The 21990-nt window shown below is 36.3% G+C and overlaps 1 protein-coding gene across 1 annotated transcript in view; it reads right to left on the reverse strand.

Moving 5' to 3' along the window:
* UBR3 (ubiquitin protein ligase E3 component n-recognin 3) overlaps positions 1–21990 on the reverse strand; it is a 205850-nt gene that overhangs the window by 109277 nt on the left and 74583 nt on the right. Inside the window, exons 11-19 of the mRNA XM_070803519.1 lie at positions 18524–18610; positions 13365–13430; positions 13184–13273; positions 12701–12829; positions 11907–11959; positions 11672–11805; positions 11253–11337; positions 6693–6835; positions 4628–4724 (exon numbers count right to left, since the gene is read on the reverse strand). Of these exons, the coding sequence (XP_070659620.1) occupies positions 4628–4724; positions 6693–6835; positions 11253–11337; positions 11672–11805; positions 11907–11959; positions 12701–12829; positions 13184–13273; positions 13365–13430; positions 18524–18610 (884 nt within the window). The remainder of the gene's footprint in view (positions 1–4627; positions 4725–6692; positions 6836–11252; positions 11338–11671; positions 11806–11906; positions 11960–12700; positions 12830–13183; positions 13274–13364; positions 13431–18523; positions 18611–21990) is intronic.

The raw sequence follows: 21990 nt of genomic DNA on the forward strand, positions 1-21990 counted from the left end.
AGCAATACGTGAACCATGAACTTCCTGATGTTCAAGCTGGTTTTAGAAAAGGCAGAGGAACCAGAGATCAAATTGCCAACATCGGCTGGATCATGGAAAAAGCAAGAGAATTCCAGAAAAACATCTATTTCTGCTTTATTGACTATGCCAAAGCCTTTGACTGTGTGGATCACAATAAACTCTGGAAAATTCTGAAAGAGATGGGAATACCAGATCACCTGACCTGCCTCTTGAGAAATCTGTATGTCAGGAAATATGTAGGTCAGGAAGCAACAGTTAGAACTGGACATGGAACAAGGAAAAGGAGTACGTCAAGGCTATATATTGTCACCCTGCTTATTTAACTTATATGCAGAGTACATCATGAGAAACGCTGGGCTGGAAGAAACACAAGCTGGAATCAAGATTGCCTGGAGAAATATCAATAACCTCAGATATGCAGATGACACCACCCTTATGGCAGAAAGTGAAGAGGAACTCAAAAGCCTCTTGATGAAAGTGAAAGAGGAGAGTGAAAAAGTTGGCTTAAAGCTCAACATTCAGAAAACTGTGATCATGGCATCCAGTCCCATCACTTCATGGGAAATAGATGGGGAAAGAGTGGAAACAGTGTCAGACTTTATTTTTCTGGGCTCCAAAATCACTGCAGATGGTGACTGCAGCCATGAAATTAAAAGACACTTACTCTTTGGAAGGAAAGTTATGACCAATCTAGATAGCATATTCAAAAGCAGAGACATTACTTTGCCAACAAAGGTCTGTCTAGTCAAGGCTATGGTTTTTCCTGTGGTCATGTATGGATGTGAGAGTTGGACTGAAGAAAGCTGAGTGCCGAAGAATTGATGCTTTTGAACTGTGGTGTTGGAGAAGACTCTTGAGAGTCCCTTGGACTGCAAGGAGATCTAACCAGTCCATTCTGAACGAGATCAGCCCTGGGATTTCTTTGGAAGGAATGATGCTAAAGCTGAAACTCCAGTACTTTGGCCACCTCATGCGAAGAGTTGACTCACTGGAAAAGACTCTGATGCTGGGAGGGATTGGGGGCAGGAGGAGAAGGGGACAACAGAGGATGAGATGGCTTGATGGCATCACTGACTCGATGGACGTTGAGTCTGAGTGAACTCTGGGAGTTGGTGATAGACAGGGAGGCCTGGCGTGCTGCGATTCATGGGGTCGCAAAGAGTCGGACACGACTGAGAGACTGAACTAAACTGAAGGAAAGTGAGATGAGCCACCTTCACTTTTTTAGCCCTCCTCTTGCTATTGCCCAGCTCCCTCCTTTAGTGATGGCCCCCAAGACATTTCTACAGAAGCTGGAGAGAAGATCTTAAAGGGCTTTTCCAGCAATTTTTCAGCAAAGATCTAAGCATCACACAAAGAAAATGGCTTATTTTCACTTAAAACTCTCTGCACAAAAAAATTTAAGAAACTTACTTTTCATTCATTTAGCAATTACTGATTGTCTACAAAGTGCCTAGTATCCAGATAGATTCTGGAGACACAGCAGCCTTAATTTACCTACTCATTTTCTCCACAATTCTTCAAAACACCTTTCTATTACCTTCTTGAAATAAAAAAAGATCACACTAAGTAAAATCAGTTTCACCACTTTTGTTCCTTAAAACTAAAAGAAGATGAAAATGACCAATAGCCAATAAGCCCCACACTTTTCCCAGTTGTGTTATAATAAGAAGTGAACCAGTCAATTATGCCATCATATAAGACATATCAATAAAAGAAAGAGATGTTATATTTCATATACAAAATAAATTTCAAAACAATTAAGTTTTACATAGAAACAAACATATTCTTCATATCCATACTTATTTTAAATATACAAAATATTATTGGGTTACTATAGTTTGTGCATAAAATTTCACAGATTTACATGAAAATGATTTTAATATGAAGCTAACGTGTATTTCTCTGTTATTATTCTTTCATTTTAAATGAAAGAATACTTCTTTAATACTTCTTTAAGACAAACTTCTTTAAAACAAAGATTTTCAAACTGTCAAGAAACATCACAACATTTCAGAAGTATTTCTAAGAAACTATAAAGGCATTGTACAGGAATTCAAAAGCAAAATGAGGAGAATGAGAGAATGAGAAAAAATATAAAGCAAAATAGGAGAGAGGAAATTTAATAAAAACAGTTCTAAGAATATGGTTTTCTCTATGCAAAGCAGTTGTAAGTCAAAATATGACATGGTTCTAAACAACTAATAACACAAAATAAGTCAAAAATACAAGGTACCTACAAACAGAAAAGGTTACTTGTATGTCAGTATAGGTTTAAACCAGCTTTCTCAACCTTGACACTAATGACATTCGAGGCCAGAAATTCTTAGTTGTGGGGACCAGACTTAGCCTATGCTACATGTCAGTTTTAACCCTCTGAAGTCTGTAGACAATGGCAAATGTCCCCTGAAGGACAAAATTCATTGACTGGGAACCACTGGTCTAAATGAAGGAAATTAACTTCTCAAAGCTCAAGTAAAAATCTTCTATTTGAAAAATAAAAGACCACAGTTCTCTTTGCTTTACAGAGTACCTGGTATATAATAATGCACTCAGTAAATGCATGTGTGTGCGTTCAGTCACGTCTGACTCTTTGTGACCCCATGGCTGTAGCCTGCCAGGATCCTGTGTCCATGGAATTTTCTAGGCAAGAGTACTGGAATAGGTAGCCATTTCTTCCTTCACGGGATCTTCCCAACCCCAGATTCAAATGCACATGCCCTGCGTCTCCTGCACTGGTATATGAATTCCTTACCACAAAGCCACCTGGGAAGCCCTTACTCAATAAATGTGCATTGTCAAATTGAATTTCACTTTTAAAACTGATTACATTAAGTATTTAATGACTCTTTCAAGGCCTGGAAAGCTTCAGGCCAATCCTAGTCCAAATTGCTATGTATTATAAAGTAAAGCAGAATAATAAAATTAACTATATATTTAATTCTTATATATTCAATGACAAGCTACCATGCACTCCCCCTGAAAAAAGGCAGACCCACTTAAGACAACAAACAGTATTTATGAAGGCCAGACTAGGTTTTCCATGGAAATGCTTCCTCCCACCCATCTTTCATTTTCAGCATGAACAATTTCAAATTTATTTACTCAATGAACAATACTGTGAATGTCTATTATGTGCCAGCACTGAGATACATTCTGAAGATATAAAAGAGAGAGAGACAAAAGTAACTTCCTTCAAGTAATAACAAAAAAAGCAAAAAAAAAATAGTTGTAAAAAGCAAACAAATAGTTACACAACTATACAAAAACTATATAAAGAGGTTGCTAAGAAAGGAGAATCTAAGGCTATCTCCCCAAGAGTTTTAGAGAAAAGTAGAGAGAAATGCCAAACTAAGTTTTGTTTTTTGTTTTTGTCTTTCTTGGGGTGGGGGTAGGGGAGTGAAGAGCATGCTAAAATTCTACACTATAAACTTTCTTCAGATGTATCTATGATGGTTCTTAAATTCAACATATATCTATTACTGCAAAGTCTTGGCAAAGAGAAGTTTCAATTATACCCAATATCTATATTTACACTTTAATAGTTATATGAACAAATATTTTCTCAAGTTCAAATACATTTAAATCATTTTAAACTTGTTTTCAAAACGTTTGCGCACAAATGAACTTAGCACAAATAAAAGATGATATTCTATAATGCTCAACAATACATTAACCATTTAATGTTTAAAAACAGGAGGAAAAATAAAAAATAAAAACAGGAGGAAATACTGGGTTGGCCAAAACACTGATTCGGGTCTTTCTGTAAACTCTTATGGAAGAACCTGCACAAACTTTTTGTTGTTGCTGTTGTTTAGTTGTTCAGTCGTGTCCAACTCTGCCAACCCATGCACCGTAGCCTACCAGGCTCCTCTGTCCATGGGATTACCCAGGCAAGAATACTATAGGGGGATGCCATTTCCTCCTCCAGGGGATCTTCCTGACTTAGGGATCGAACCTACATCTCCACATCTCCTGCACTGGAGACAGATTCTCAACTAGTGACCAGCAGCAAAGCCCTCGTATGAACTTTTTGGCCAATACAATAATACATTAAAAAGCAATCTACAACAATAATATATAAAACTGAATTGTCCATTAAAAAGATATCCTCAAAACTTTTCTGCAATTATCAACATTTTAACTATTTTGTTAAACATTTACATAGAAAATTCTTTTTACTGTGGCTATTTTCCCAGTTGTTAAGAACACAGCAATGTTACCACACTTTTTGTAGTTACCCATCATCTCTGATATGAGACCATTTTATTCTTTTAACTTGTGCCTCCTCTACTGGTTTAAAAGTAGAACAACACAAAATCAAGCTTTGCAATCCACTGGTCAAATAGCAAGTAAATAAGTTTCTTATTTTTCATGCTTATTAATATTTTCTATAATTTATTTTTATCAGATTAATGTCAGATTTTGGATCAAGATCTAGAGAACATAAATCTCAGCCATATTCTTTTTTAATCTTAAAATATTTCTTTCCTCTAAAGATTTTAAGTATACTTTAATGAGAGCTTTATCACATTTGTGCTATAACTGAATTTTTTTTATAAACAGAAGACATTCATTATTATACTAATCAATATAACAGACTTACAATGCTGTGTATCTGTCCATTGCAGACTGCACGTCTCTACGGTAAACTGTTCGAAGAATGACCATGACGGGGTCAAATTCATGATCCCAGACTTCAGCTATCATTCACAAGAGAGAAGAAAGAAAACACTGATGACTTCTTAGGAATCAAGTCAATCTCTAATGACTAACTGCGTGCATGTTCAGTCGCTCAGTCGTATCTGACTTTTCTGCAGCCCCATGGACTGTAGCCCGCCAGGCTTCTTTGTCCGTGGAATTTTCCAGGCAAGAATACTGGAGTGGGTTGCCACTTCTTCCTCTAGGGGATCTCCCCAGAGATCGAACCCATGTCTCCTGAATCTCCTACATGGCAGGTGATTCTTTACCATTGAGTCTCTAATAACTAATTACATTTCAGTATATCTTAAATTTAAAAGATGGTAAAGTTTAATTTGACTGAACTTCCCTGGTGGCTCAAGGGTGAAGAATCTGCCTGCCAATGCAGGAGACACAGGTTCAATCCCTGGATTGAGAAGATCTCTTACAGAAGGAAACTGCAACCCACTCCAGTATTCTTGCCTTGGAAATCCCATGAACAGAGGAGTTTGGCAGGCTACAGTTCATGGGATCATAATGGAGTAGGACACAACTTAGCAACCAAACAACAACTTTTGGAGCAAGGAAATGGTAAAACAAATGAGAAGCTATGTCCACTATCCACACTCATTTTAACAAGAGTAGGTCTGCTTTTATTGCTTTTGTATAATAAATTCATTTAAGGCTTAATTCCCCAAAACTACAAATTTATTTTAAACACTTTTTTTAAAAAAAGGTTAAAAACAACTCATCCATTCCAACTCTTATTTTACAAAGAAGAAGTCAAATCCAAAGATAAAAAACTGACTTTCTCAACATCACACAACTAGCTGATACAATTCAGTATTATATGAATGTGACACTCAATTTCTTGATTCTAATTTCAAATGTCCAGTGCTCTGCCTCAGAGTCTCAAAATGTACTGTATGTAACAATCATCCTATAGAGATTGGTTAAAAAGCAGATTTCCAGAATCTATTCCCAGAAATCTAGACGAGAGCAGATTGGGGTTTAGGCATAGAAAATTACATTTTAATAAGGACCCCAACATGAATAAGTCTGACAAAGGCAACGCTCACATCACACGTTATTAATAAGCATAGCACTATACAAGAACATCATTATACTTCTAAGCTCATCTAAATTTTAGATACAAAGTGTTCTCTACAATAAAGAAATATTGTGCTTTTCCAATGGAATACATTCCAACCAGAGATTCTGGATTGTTCTTGCTACCTTTGTGAACTCTCTGAAAATTCCCACATGATAAGGCTTATTTTGGTGCCTTGTATCAAACACAGTACATGTTATTTACAACTTCAAAGTAGACATTATTTTTTCACTTAGACAACAAGCGTTAGGGGTCAGGGGTGCAAGAAACCTGTAACCTCTACTTTCTCCAAAATTTTAATTTAATGAATATGTGAAAGTGAAGAAGAAAAGATCATGGATCAAAATTTCACCTGCTTCTGGCTTTTGTCAAGCATGTCTCTACAAATCCAGGGGGAAAACCTTAGAAAACCAATCATTTAAGGAAAAGGTTTCTATGTATTTACAAAGGTTTAAAACATATGAGAACATTATCAGTATTCCATATAGATTTTTAACTGTTTCAAATTAAACTTAGGGTAGTGACAACTATTTCAAAATCAAATTTAAAGGGCAAATACACTCAGAGTGTTTTTAAGTATATATTTTACGTCATAATTTCAAGTTCATTCACTTACAAACATAAACTGGTGTTCATAGATAAAGTTCCTTTATAATTTGGACTCATCTCAGAAGTCTTACTATAACATAAATCATAGATTTTTAAATAAAAGGAACCAGTATCACAGTATACTGAAAAAGACAAACATACATGTTTAAGAAAGTTGAAGGGGAAAACCAAAGCTAAGGAAATAAAAGGCAAACATTTTGTTTCAGTATACACAACAAACCTTCAAAAAAACCTGATATTTGAAAAAATACATTCATAGATATAAACGTACCTTTAGGAGTATACATGCCTTGTTGCATAGAACCTCCAGGTTCAAAAACAGGAGCCTTAAAATCAGCTACCGCTGATAAAACTGATTCAAAGCTATAACTTCCAGGAATAATACCACTTTTAGGATTTGGATTTTCTGGAATATGATGCATGTGTCAAGAAAAAAAATTAATAACTAAGATTTATAATCTTATTAAGGTATTAGTTTCCAACTTTCTTTGCTAAAATATTCTTGTCTTGAGAACCCCAAGAACAGTATGAAAAGGCAAAAAGATAGGACACTGAAAGATGAACGCCCCAGGTCAGAAGGTGCCCAATATGCTACTGGAGATCAGTGGAGAAAGAATGAAGAGACGGAGCCAAAGCAAAAACAACACTCAACTGTGGACGTGATTGGTGATGAAAGTAAAGTCCAATGCTGTAAAGAATAGTATTGCCTACGAACCTGGAATGTTAAGTCCATGAATCAAGGTAAATTACAAGTGGTCAAACAGGAGATGGCAAGAGTGAATGTGGACATCTCAGGAATCAATGAACTTAAAAGGACTGGAATGGGTGAATTTAACTCAGATGACCATTATATCTACTACTGCGGGCAAGAATCCCTTAGAAGAAGTGGAGTAGCCCTCATAGTCAACAAAAGAGTCTGTAATGCAGTACTTGGGTGCAATCTCAAAAATGACAGAATGATCCCTGTTCGTTGCCAAGGCAAACCATTCAATATCACAGTAATCCAAGTCTATGCCCCAACCAGTAATGCTGAAGAAGCTGAAGTTGAACGGTTCTATGAAGACCTACAAGACCTTTTAGAACTAACACCCAAAAAAGATGTCCTTTGCATTATAGGGGACTGGAATGCAAAAGTAGGAAGTCAAGAGATAACTGGAGTAACAGGCAAGTTTGGCCTTGGAGTACAAAATGAAGCAGGGCAAGGGCTAACAGAGTTTTGCCCAAAGAATACACTGGTCACAGCAAACACCCTCTTCCTACAACACAAGAGAAAACTCTATAGATGGACATCACCAGATGGTCAATACCAAAATCAGATTGACTATATCCTTTGCAGCCAAAGATGGAGAAGTTCTATACAGCCAGCAAAAACAAGACCAGGAGCTGACTGTGACTCAGATCATGAACTCCTTATTGCCAAATTCAGACTTAAATTGAAGAAAGAGGGGGAAACTACTAGACCATTCAGGTATGACCTAAATCAAATCCCTTACGATTATACAGTGGAAGTGACAAATAGATTCAAGGGATTAGATCTGATAGAGTGCCTGAAGAACAAGGGATGGAGGTTCGTGACACTGTAGAGGAGGCAGTGATCAAAACCATCTCCAAGAAAAAGAAATGCAAAAAGGCAAAATGGTTGTCTGAGGAGGCCTTACAAATTGCTGTGAAACGAAGAGAAGCGAAAGGCAAAGGAGAAAAGGAAAGATATACTCATTTGAACACAGAGTTCCAAATAGCAAGGAGAGATAAGAAAGCCTTCCTCAGCAATCGATGCAAAGAAATAGAGGAAAACAACAGAATAGGAAAGACTAGAGATCTCTTCAAGAAAATTAGAGATACCAAGGGAACATTTCATGCAAAGATGGGCTCGATAAAGGACAGAAATGGGATGGACCTAACAGAAGCAGAAGAGATTAGGAAGAGGTGGCAAGAATACACAGAAGAACTATATAAAAAAGATCTTCATGACCCAGATAACCACGATGGTGTGATCACTGGACTAGAACCAGACATCCTGGAAAGCAAAGTCAAGTGGGCCTTAGGAAGCATCACTACGAACAAAGCTAGTGGAGGTGATGGAATTCCAGGTGAACTATTTCAAATCCTAAATGATGATGCTGTGAAAGTGCTGCACTCAATATGCCAGCAAATTTGGAAAACTCAGCAGTGGCCACAGGACTGGAAAAGCTCAGTTTTCTTTCCAAACAACCCCCAAGAAAGGCAATGCCAAAGAACGTTCAAACTACCACACAATTGCATTCATCTCACAAGCTAGCAAAGTAATGCTCAAAATTCTCCAAGCCAGGCTTCAACAGTATGTGAACAGTGAACTTCCAGAGGGTCAAGCTGGATTTAGAAAAGGCAGTGGAGCCAGAGATCAAACTGCCAACATCCGCTGGCTCATGGAAAAAGCAAGAGAGTTCCAGAAAAACATCTATTTCTGTTTTACTGACTACACCAAAGCCTTTGACTGTGTGGATCACAATAAACTGTGGAAAATTCTTAAAGAGACGGGAATACCAGACCACCTTACTGCCTCCTGAGAAATCCGTATGCAGGTCAAGAAGCAAAAGTCAGAACAGTACAGGGAACAACAGACTGGTTCCAAATAGGGAAAGGAGTACGTCAAGGCTGTATATTGTCACCCTGCTTATTTAACTTATATGTAGAGAATATCATGCAACATGCCAGGCTGGATGAAGCACAAGCTGGAATCAAGATTGGTGGGAGAAATATCAATAACCTCAGATATGCAGATGACACCATCCTTATGGCAGAAAGCAAAGAAGAACTAAAGAACCTCTTGATGAAAGTGAAAGAGGAGAGTGAAAAAGTTGGCTTAAAGCTCAACATTCAGAAAACTGTGATCATGGCATCCAGTCCCATTACTTCATGGCAAACAGACAGGGAAACAATGGAAACAGTGACAGACTTTATTTTTGGGGGGCTCCAAAATAACTGCAGATAGTGACTGCAGCCATGAAATTAAAAGATGCTTACTCCTTGGAAGGAAAGCCATGACCAACCTAGACAGTATATTAAAAAAAAGAGACATTACTTTGCCAACAAAGGTCCATCTAGTCAAAGATATGATTTTCCCAGTAGTCATGTATGGATATGAGAGTTGGACCATAAAGAAAGCTGAGCATGGAAAAATTGATGCTTTTGAACTGTGGAGTTGGAGAAGACTCTTGAGAGTCCCTTGGACTGCAAGGAGATCTAAAAAGTCAATCCTAAAAGAAATCAGTCCTAAGTATTCACTGGAAGAACTGATGCTGAAGCTGAAGCTCCAATACTTTGGCCACCTGATGCTAAGAACTGACTCAATGGAAAAGACCCTGATGCCAGGAAAGATGGAAGGCAGGAGGAGAAGGGGATGACAGAGGATGAGATGGTAGGATGGCATCATTGACTCAATTGACATGAGTTTGAGCAATCTCTGTGAGTTGGTGATGGACAGGGAAGCCTGGTGTGCTGCAGTCCATGGGGTCGCAGAATCTGACACGACTGAGACTGAACTCAACTGAACTGAATCGGCTGTAATATATAAAGCTGGCCACAAGAGGGCTACATAACACAACAGTTCAATAATAACTTCAATAATTAATTTTTTAAAATAGCTTAAGGCAGCTTAATTTTTAAAATAGCTTATTTTTAAGATAGCTTAATTAATAGCCTACTAATAAATTATATGCTGAAGAAGTTCTGATGTATATTTCCCCCCAAAAATGAATACGGTTTCAGGAAATGAAAAAAAAAAAACCTTTTAAAATTAATCTCCATTTTCAACAATTTGCAAATAATGTTATACACTTCGTCTTCGAAAATCAAAGACAGTATACTAAATATCAGCCCAGATTTTTATGAGCAAAGATTATTTCATAAAAGACGCAAAATGTTCTCCTCAAAATAAGAATGAAAAAATACTAAGCAAATGTTTCAAAAAGAAGAAAACCAGAAAATCCTAGATTCTTTCCTATTGGTTTCACATTAAAGCTATATAATATTTTCTAAATTCAAAGTTACGGAGAATTCTTTTGCTCTTTTACAGCACTGATACACAGTACATAAAGGCTGAATGAAATCATCAAACAGTATCAAGTTGTTGTCTGCTTAAGAAAATCTTCAAGGTTATCAAACAGACTTTCTAACAGGAGCCAGTTCATAGAAGTTTAGTCAATTATTTCAAACAAAATCATAATGTACAAAGTAAATTTAGTCAAAAATTCACAAAGCAAATTTTACCACTCAATAACATGATAACCTTTGTCTAAAAGTTTATTAATACCTTAAAAAAATAATAAAGTGTTCACTGAATCCTCAGTCCTATACAGAGAACCTTAAGGTTTTAAAGTCTGTAGACAATAGCCTTTGCCCTTCAAAGCCTCTTGGTTTAAAACTGAATTCTCAGGAAAAAATACTCAGAATGTTTAAAACTCTGATAATTATAAGACATAACTCTAAATTTTAATGATGAATTCCAGCCTGGTTATACAAATACAGTAGATCTAGCTGCCTTTTACCAAGTGTCCAGCTCCCTTTTACTACTGCTATCCTAGAAGGTCAGGTTCCGGGGTGCCCAGAGCAAACAGTCCTGATGCTTAAGCAAAGTCTAACAAGAGCACCCTGAGAGATGATGATTAGAGGCAAATCCGCCACTGGTCTTGAACACAGAATTGAACAAAAAATTGGGAGTTTTTTTCCGTATTATTTTCCAACCTCAAAAAAAAAAAGTTTTAATCAGAAAGTGATATATCTTTAATCCATAAATATTACTTGTAATTTAGATCCTGCAACTAAAAGAAAATTAAACTCTTGAAAGGATATGAGGTCCAGCAAAGAACTGTGTGTTCTGTCATTCATACACAGCTGGGCTACCATCTCTGCTCTCAGAATCTCATCATCAGACATTCCTAAAATTAAAAACAGAATTAATATATCTGAATATTTATATATTATAAAGAAACAACTTACCACACAATTAAGTTATTTTACCAAAATGAGATGCTTCAAAAATCATAGGGCAAAGAAAACAATGCCCCAATATAACTGCAGTTTAACTACCCTGGTATTTGCAGTTCCCTTAAGTAAGGGTTCAAAGAATATTCTAAAAGGAGTATTAATGGTAAAACATATCGTGTCAAGAGTTTGAAATGCATCCTTTCCTTTTTTTCCATAAACCAGTTACTACCACAGGGTAAGGGGAGGAAAGGGAGGTACCCAAGTATTTGTATTAGTGCTTTTTACCTAAATGTAAACGAAGACTCAAAAGAATCACAAGAAATGTAAGAGCGCCTTCTAACATGGATCTCTCATGCTCTGCATCAAGTACTGTGTTTTGATGTTGTGAAGCCATTGTCAACAAATCCACTACCTTAAATCTATTAAAAAAATATTTGAGACAGATTTTTTTAAAGTTAAGACAAAATTAACTTAAATTCCAAATACTTCCTAATACCTGTATTAATAAAACTATGCTTACCTTTCAAAGACAGATGAAATAAAATAATCCGGATCAAGTCTAGATGCACAAACCTTTAAAAGATCAATAAATAAATAAATAAAAAATAAAACCCACAAAGTTTATTTCTCAGTAGTCAGTATTTATTTATTCAGTATTCTTTTTCTTTTTTTCTTCCTTTTTTCCCCCTCTGGGTATGCACATGGCTTGCAGGATCTTAGGTCCCCAACTAGGGATTGAGCCTGGGCCCTTGACAGTGAAAGCACCAAGTCCTAAGCACTGGACCATGAGGGAATTCCCCAGTTTTATTTCTTGTGTTTATCATTCCTCTTATTTTCTGTATCGAATTTGTTCAACAGCTTACCTGGAAGCAAGTCTTTTATATGCAAGTCACGCTTGCCCTTTATTTAACTCACAGACCAAGCCAATATACCCCCAGGCCCCTTGGCCAGGGCAGGTACCAGATAGCTGGGGATAGCCTTTATGCCCTAAAGCTCACCAAGATGATTCAAACCAGCCAATGCTAAACTACTTCCATAGCCCTGCCTTGCCTTTCCTATGGAAACCCCAGTAAAGCTTCTGATCTAGGATTGCCCCTCATTCCTTCTGTCTCCTGACAAAAATCTAATGCTTCCCCTTTGGTCCTGCGTGGCATGGCATGCCTCTCTTCCTTTGGGAAATGTTAAGTAATAAAATTCTTCTTTCAATACCACTGACCTCTGTGTCCTCATTTAGTCACCTCTATAAATTAAAATCCCACAGGTACAAATGAGATACTTCTTAAGTTCAATATCTGCATCACTAGATTGGCTTACCTGTAACAGGTAAATGTCAGGATCAATCATGGAATTACAGAAATGAGACTGGACATAGGTCATGGCTTGTCCTTTGATCTGCAGACCATTTCTTACCCACATATTGCTATGGATTTCAGCAAGACTTGCCTAGTAAAACAAAAATTAATTGAACAAAGAAGTCATCTAAAGTCAACCTTTATAAAATCATGTTATGATAAACAATCATTTCAAAATATTTTACAGCTTAATCATAGCATAAGCCTGATCTTCTGTCCAGTATTTAGGATATTCAGCTCAAATATATAATTTTAAAATAATCACTATATTTTATATATTTCTTCTTTTGGAGCTTATATATGAGCTAAGTTTCCATGATGACTCCTGGGTACATTTATAATAATATTCACTGAACCCTTAAATGAAATCTCCTGCATTGCAGACAGATTCTTTACCATCTGAGCCACTAGGGACTCCAGCCAGCCCAAAAGCCTAAATACATACCTGAATTTGGAGTGGGTGAATCATTAGTTTCATTAACATTTCCTGATCTGGTAAAACAGAATCCAAATCTAGTTCTTGACATTTCACAGCCTAAAAATTGTTATAAAAAAAGTTACTAATTGAATACATATTTCCCAATGTTCAAAAACAGATGAACAGAGTATTTAATGAACACTTTTACCTTACTCAAAAACATAGCATAATAACGATGTAGTGGCAGATGAAAAGTAACTTGGTTAGGTGCTGGCTGGAAAGAAAGAAAATGCAAAGTCAAATAATACTTTATCAAATTCAAAGAAGGTTTTGAAATGCTAAAACAACACTTTCACCTTGATTTACTGGCCCTACACTTTTTTTTATCAAAAAGTAAGATTTTAGAAGTTACAGTTTCTTTTTTTTTTTCCCTCCTCCCTCCTCCCTCCCCATACCATCCCTCTGGGTCGTCCCAGTGCACTATCCCCAAGCATCCAGTATCGTGCATCGAACCTGGACTGGCATCTCGTTTCATACATGATATTTTACGTGTTTCAATGTCATTCTCCCAAATCTTCCCACCCTCTCCCTCTCCCACAGAGTCCAAAAGACTGTTCTATACATCAGTGTCTCTTTTGCTGTCTTGTACACCGGGTTATTGTTACCATCTTTCTAAATTCCATATATATGCGTTAGTATACTGTATTGATGTTTTTCCTTCTGGCTTACTTCACTCTGTATAATAGGCTCCAGTTTCATCCACCTCATTAGAACTGATTCAAATGTATTCTTTTTAATGGCTGAGTAATACTCCATTGTGTATATGTACCACAGCTTTCTTATCCATTCATCTGCTAATGGACATCTAGGTTGCTTCCATGTCCTGGCTATTATAAACAGTGCTGCGATGAACATTGGGGTACACGTGTCTCTTTCCCTTCTGGTTTCCTCAGTGTGTATGCCCAGCAGTGGGATTGCTGGATCCCACTAGAAGTTATAGTTTAAAAACCCACTGTAGAAAAAATTATTCCAATTTAAAGACCCAAATGCAAGTTCCTTAAAGACAGAAACTATATACTCAAACTACATACTCAATCCTCTGACACATCTCGTACAGAACAAGGGATGGAAGATGTTTCCCTTTACAGTCGGCCATTTCAGAATCTTTAAATGCATGCACAACAAATGTGATGATAATAACAAAAACAATAATCACAGCTAACATTCACTGAGTGTGCCGGTCACTGTGCTGATAAGCACTTTATTCATATTTAATTTAATCCTAGGAGACCTCTATGGGGTCTGAATATTTCAATTTTATGAATAGGGAAATTCAATTTTAAAAAACTTAAATAACTTCCTAAAGCTAACAGGTAGTGAACTGAGAAGCTAGTCTGCTATATTCAGAATTATCTGAGGGTCTGACTACAGCCCTATCCTGAAGTGCAGTTAAACGGCTTACCTAGCTGGATGAGATGCTCCCCGTATCAGTGGTGAACACACAGTCTCTATAGGAAAGCTTAGTACAGTACATGTCAAAGATCTTTGATATCCTTGTGGATATTATAAAAAGTATATTTTAAATCTATGACTCCCATGGGTCACACTATTGCTCAAGGGCAAACACAAATAGTTGTCTTTCTTAAACAAGAAAAATGAAACATTAAAAGGTATCATTTGTTTTTAATGCTTCTATAAATTTTTAGTAAAGTTTTCTCCTGTTAAAAAAAATCTAGCCAAAACATTCTCATAATTATGCTAATATAGTATCATATTGAGTCATAAAGATTTGAAATATGTCACCATCTATGAAAGAGTTTTTTCCAAAACCAGTATGAGAATAAAATCCTCTTTAACATGTGAATAAACATCTACAGAAAGTTGTTCTAATAAATGTTTGACTTCCAGAAAAAGGAAGGAATTTCTGACACATGCTGCAATGTGGATGAACCTTCGAGACATTATGCTAAGTGAAATAAACCAGTCACAAAAATTCATGTACTGTATGATTTCACTTAGGTATGCTGAGCAGTCAATATCATAGAGACACAAAGTACAATGATGGCTGCCAGAGGCTGGGGGTAAGGGAAAATGAGATTATTGGGTTTCTTAGGAACAGAGTTTCAGTTTTACTAAACAAAGTTCTGGAGGTTGGTTGCACAACAATGTGAATAACTGTATACTTTAAAAAAGGTTTAAAAGGTGGTAAATTTTATGTGCATTTCACCATAATCAAAAATAAAAATCAAACAAGTTTGCCCTATATTACTATCATCTTTTGAGTAACATAACATATACCAACTAGCTAAATCAGAATCTCCTTCAATTTTCTTTGAAGGCATCAAGAACAGTGGTGAAGAGCAGGCTCTTAAAAGCTGGGTTTGCATGCATTCAAATCCTGACTCTGCCACCTATAGCTATAAAACTGAGAACAAGTTACTTCACTATGCCTAAGCTGCCTCATCCATAAAGTGAAGATAATAAGCAGATGGACAACTGTGAGGATCAAGTAAAAGAACACAGTACCCAACACACATTTCTATTAACTGCTAAGCCATAGGCTCTATCTTGTCTTTTAAGGCTTGAGCATATGCTAAACACACATTCTTCTGCAGTTCTACACTCCATAATCTCCCTTTGTCCAATGTCACAAATAAGCTACTTGAAAAACTCTTTTAACACTCCTTCCAAATATACTGAGGTGTTCCTCAGATTCCATTCTCAGCTTTCTACTCTTCTCATTTGAGACACTTTGTTCAGTTTATAGCTTTGGCTGCCAACACAAGATGACTACTAAATCTCAGCAGAAATCTCACTCCTGAACTCCAAACCCTACATTCAAGTATCTACTGAACACCAACACTTAATTAACAACCCGTGGGGACCACAAATACACTGTGTCCAGACCAAACTCAGCATCTTTGCCCTATAACTCAATCTTTCTCAGTGTTTCTTCTGCAAATTCCCAGGAATACAAATCTGAAATGTAGATTCTCTCGAATCTCCTCCACTTGATAAGGCGTCAAAGTGTGTTTGATTTTCTAAGTACCTCTTAACTCTACTTTTTCCTCTCTTTCCACATTGCCTCTAACCAACCTTAGCTCAGGCTCTCAACATTTAGTGCCCAGATTTCAGTGCTAACCTTTGCTTCTATCCTTACCCTCTATAAGAAGCTTTTTGTGGTATCTGCCTAGCTCACAAACCTCCCTCTTATTCCCAGAATGTCCCTTCCTCCCCAGTTTCTAAATACATACACACAGGAATTGGAGCCTGACAGTCAAGTTTAGAGTAGTCACATCTGATTAGATCAGGGCAGGGGATCCCTATCCCATCATGGACAATGAGGTTCTCTCCCACTTGAAAACCGAACTGGGATTTAAAGACATCTGTGGAGATTCTTGGAGTATGGCTGAAACTGTAATATAAGGCAATTATAGGAAGATAATGTTCAACACAGGCAAAAAAAAGCACAGAAAAACCAATCTACAGAAAGAGAAGAAAAGAATGAGGGAGAAAGAGCAAGGAAAAGCAAGAGACAAGAGCTCTTGTTCAGCTTTCCACTCAGTTCCTGAAGTCCAGAATGCCATAAGATCCCTGAACGATCTCTCCGTACTCATAATAAAGTATCCCTCCTTTAAATCAGACTGCCTTAAAAGTGTTTTGAAAAGAAGCTTAATTAATACATCTACTTAAATCTGTTTTTAAATGCATATTAAATCTTCATACTGCCAGGAGGCAGTCTTATTGAAACATTACTTTAACCCTATTTATCATTTATCCATTTATCATCTTTTAATGGCTCCCTATAGTTTTAACCTCCTTTAACTGTCCAACTCTTGATAGGACTCTTTGGCTTTATCTATTGTCATATAAACTCATACACTGTAGGTAGAGCCTCTGTGTATGCTTTTCCCTTTGCCTCAAATGCTATATATACTTGCTCCCACTGGATTAACGTACCATAAGACTTTGCTGAAATGACATTTCTACTAGGAAGTTTTTCCTGAGTCCCTCAGGGTAAATGAGATGCTCCACTCTATTCTCCCCTATAGCACCCTGGTCAGAATTTTATACAGAAGCATTCTGATCAAATTAGCCATTTACTTGTCTTCTATTTCCTCAAATTAGGAACCCTTTCATCACTGTATCCCCAGTGTTTAGAACATAGTAAACATTCAATAAATATTTGCTGGGTCAACACATGTTCTACTTTCCTCTCATGAGAGAAGACTCTAACTACTCTGCTATATACTCATAAATGTTCCTCTGCTATACACTCATAAATGATATTTAGAATTTCAGGATTCTTAAATGGCCTACACTTTTGGAAAAATTTATTCCATCCTGTGTTCTAAGTGATTGTTTGATTTGTCTTAATTCAGTTCAAAAATTATTATTTACTTCATCTGTGCTGGATTATTGCAATAACTTCTGACCTCCATTCTCAGGCTGACAGAACAAATATTTATCACATATGAAATCCATGCCTCTTAGTCAATCCTCATTGGCTAATAGTATTATCTTAAAAAAATGAGTAGAGAGACTCGGTAATGCTTTAAAACAAACAAAAACACTGTCAGAAGACACAGCTATTTGATTTGTGACAGAGCAACAATTTTTACTCAGGTATGCCTAACTCTAAAGCTCTTTCCATTGCCAACAGCTAGTATAGCTGAAATACTACCAGACAAGCAGTTGAGAGATGTAGGCTCTGGACCCAGAATTATTAGTAGTTTGCCATACAACTACAGGCAAGTCATTTAATATCTCTGTATCTCCATTTTACATCTATGAAAAAGGAAAGGATAATAACATCTTCCCTACTTAACCAGGGTTGTTTTCAGAAACAAGTATGTCAAAGCACTTTAAGAAACAAGAAACTTTTAAACATCGTAAAAGACGTATTGTTTGATTCCCAAATTCTATTTAATCTTTTATTCTTTTTTCTTTAATTCTTAATTCTTCTCAGTTCATTATCAATAACAATTACTTTTATTCATGCCCACAGAACACTGACCAATTAATAAAGTTGTGGTACCTTTCCCATCAATCTCCTCTATTCTATTCACATTTGCACTGTCACTTTTTCCTCCCTGAAAGAAACTGATATTCACTCCTGAGAAATATACATTTAATAACATTAAAAATATATCCTTCTCTAGGAAATAAGCAAATAGTTAATGTACTGTAGAATCCCCTAAATAACAAATGATTGGTCTCTTACTTCCCACTTTTGTAAAGCCTAGTGATTTTATGCTTATTCTGACATCTTTCCCTTATCCCATGAAAAGACATTCATTATTTTCAAGGTTAAATGAGATCTAACACTTTTCTTAAATGCTTTTACATAATCAAAAATATACATACCTCATCTACGAAGTTAATAGCATCAAACCAGTCTTGAAGAGCTTCAAGGCAATATCTAACAACATTTCGGGTATATTCTTGAGTTTCCTAAAATAATAAGCTTTATAAATTTACAGTATATAAATATATATATGCTCAACTTCAAAGTATATGCAATGTATAAAAATGGTTATGTGTATTATATATATGTAAAATAATAAAATATACATATTTTCAAAATAACCACCTTTGCCATTTCAAGAAATCATCATTTCACAAACTAATAGTAACAATTAGTGATAGTCATAAAAATTAAAGAACACAATATATCACTCTCTATATAATATATTCCTGAAAATGAATCAAAGCTGAAATAAATTTATGTGATGTAAATTGGATTCCATTTCAAGAGATCCTAAAAATGTAAGTTCCCTACTGTTATTATTGGGTGGAGTTTCTTTTGGAATGATAAAAATAAAAGTTCCAGAAATAGATGGTTGCACAACACTAAGAATGTATGTATTTAATGTCACTGAATTGCATACCTAAAAATGGGTTAAAGCAGTAAAAAAGAAAAATTATGTTATGCATATTTTGCCACAATAAAAAAAAGAGGGCAGAACATATGAGTTCTATAAACAGCCTGTGAATATCTTAGCTTGCAAACGACTATGTTCCCCTTAAAATAAGGGTACTGTGGAAGAATATTGTGGGCTTCCTGGGTGGAGCTAGTGGTAAAGAACCTGCCTGCCAGTGCAAGAAATGTAAAGACTCAAGTTCGACTCAGGGTCGGGAAAATCCCTTGGGGGAGGGCATGGCAACCCGTTCCAGTATTCTTCCCTACAGAATCCCTAGGACAAAGGAGCCTGGCGGGCTACAGTTCATAGGGTCGCAAAGAGTCGGACATGACTGAAGTGACTTAGCACACACACACGAAAGAATATTGTAATGTTTTATGGAGAAATTGATTCAGTGAAATGGGAAATATTAAGTTACACAGAAAATTAAATCATGATAGCCTCTCTTTAAAAAAGTAGGCAAAGGATTTGAATAGACATTTCTCCAAAGAGGATCTACAAATGACGAATAAGCACAAGAAAAGATGCCAACACTATCAGTCATTAGCAAAATGCAAATCAAAGTTACAATGAGATACCACTTTATACCTACTTGGATGGTTATAATTTTTTAAATGTAAAATAAGTGTTGGCAAGAATATAGAGCAACAAACTCTCATACATAGCTGGTAGAAATATAAAATGGTGCAGCCGTTTTTAAGTTAAACAGAGTTACCATGAAAGTGAAAATGAAAGGTGCTCAGTCATGTCCGACTCTTTGCGACCCCATGGACTATATGGTCCATGGAATTCCCCAGGCCAGAATACTGGAGTGGGGAGCCATTCCCTTCTCCAGCGCATCTTCCCAACCCAGGGATAGAACCCAGGTCTCTCACACTGCAGGTGGATTCTTTACCAGCTGAGTCACCAGGGAAGCCCACAGAGTTACCACATGACCAAGCAAGCCTACTCTCATATACCCAAGAGAGTTGAAAACATGTATTTACACAAAAACCTATACAAATGTTCACAGCAACATTACTGACAGCAGCCAAAACCTGAAATCAACCCATGAATGGACAAATTAGTGTGATATACCTATGCTATGGAATACTATTTAGGAGATTAGTGGCTTCCAGGAAATGAGACAAGGTTGGAACTGAGAGGCTGAGTTTTCTTTTTTGGCAGGGGGTAGGGGCACAGGGTTAAAAATGTTCTGGAATTAGTGGTGACAGCAGCACAACTTTGTGAATATACTATAAACTACTTAACTGTATAGTTTAAGAAGATTAAAATGGGGAACTTCATGTTATGAGAATTTTATCTCAATAAAAAGTTTTTTAGAAAAACATTTTAGGGCATCAATGTCAACAAAAGGTACCATCACTGTCAAACAGGTCACTGTTGTGAAGAAGCAAATGAAAACAATGTGCTTACAACGCTCTACGTCACGCTCTAGCACTGTATCTGACAAGTGCTGGTTAAGTGCTCCAAAGAGTCATGGCCAGACTCAACTTGTGTCTAGCTTGCAGTAATCTAAAGCTTGCCACTAGATGGAAATTTCACAGCTTATTTGTTCCTGTTTAGAAAGCAAAAACTAGTGACATTCTAGAAATGTGCCATCCCTTTATCCAAGCTATCTATTATTAATTTAGTATAACTTGTTCAATGATCCCTTAGCACTTTTAAGAACCGAATAGCATACAAGGCAATCATACAAAGAAAGTAAGCTATCAGGTGAAGTTCCCTTTTTTATTGCTAATCCTTTAGTTTTACATTTTATAATTAAAAAATACAAAGAAACAGCTTTTCAAATACTTTTTTTTCTAGTTTACAGTTCTAAAACCTCACAACACTGCTGCTAAAAACTCTAGACATTCCTCTTTAAGAGACAATTATAGCAAAGTGATAAAAAGCACTGGTTCTGAAATCAGATGGATTTGTTTTCAAACTCAAGCTTCTACTTGTAGTTGTGTAAATGTGGACGAGTTGCTCAACCTCTGAAAAAAAAGGGATGATACTACCTACTTTTAACAGATGCTATGAAGATTAGATAAGAACATAACATAAGGAATATAGTATAAGAATAAAGTCTGGCATAGTATAGGCTTTCAACAAGAGAACATCTTATCTAAGACCCAGATGTCCCTTTAGCTGACAAACTCCTCTCTTAAGTATTACAAGATAACATGAGCTCATTTTTCTCTCTGTCATCTTCACTTCTTAGATTAAGGGACCCAAAATACAATGAAATCCTGGCCTTCAAAAATGAAAAATTACTACTGCCTGAAAATAATGATTTCTCTTCATCACAGAAACATAGCTTCAGTCTTATAATCCAAATGCATCCTAAACAGTTGTCAGAATAATCTTCCTAAAATACTGATCTTTTCATATCAACATCAGATCAATCCTCTCTCCAAAGGCGGCATCTTTTCTGTTGGCTTATATGATGCTGCACTCTTCTGTTTTTTTCTCCTTTCCCTTCCTGACATTTAAATGTTAACTTTTTCTTCAAAGTCCATTTCCCTTTTCTCCCAACTTGACTGCATTCCATCCCCTGGCAGTAAATGCCATTTTTATTCCCAAGGGTCTAAAAGTTATACCCCAGCCCAGACTTCTTTGAGTACAAAACTCATATATCCAACTGCTTATTTACTATTTCCACTTGGATGTTTCAGAGGCATCTCAAACTTAACATATCTAACTCTGAAAACTTTAAACCTACTTTTCTATTATCTTTTTCATCTCTGTAAAATTATCTCCATATATAGCTACTCAAAAATTTATCTAACTCATCAATAACATACACTCCATCACCAGCCCTTTTAGTTCTACCTTGAAAGTACATCTTTAACATTCAAAATGCACCTTTAATACATCTTGAATTTCAAACCTGAAATTTCTAGAATATTACCACAGCATCTTAAC

This window comes from Bos indicus, chromosome 2 (genome assembly GCF_029378745.1).
Source record: "Bos indicus isolate NIAB-ARS_2022 breed Sahiwal x Tharparkar chromosome 2, NIAB-ARS_B.indTharparkar_mat_pri_1.0, whole genome shotgun sequence".
Lineage (NCBI taxonomy): Eukaryota > Metazoa > Chordata > Mammalia > Artiodactyla > Bovidae > Bos > Bos indicus.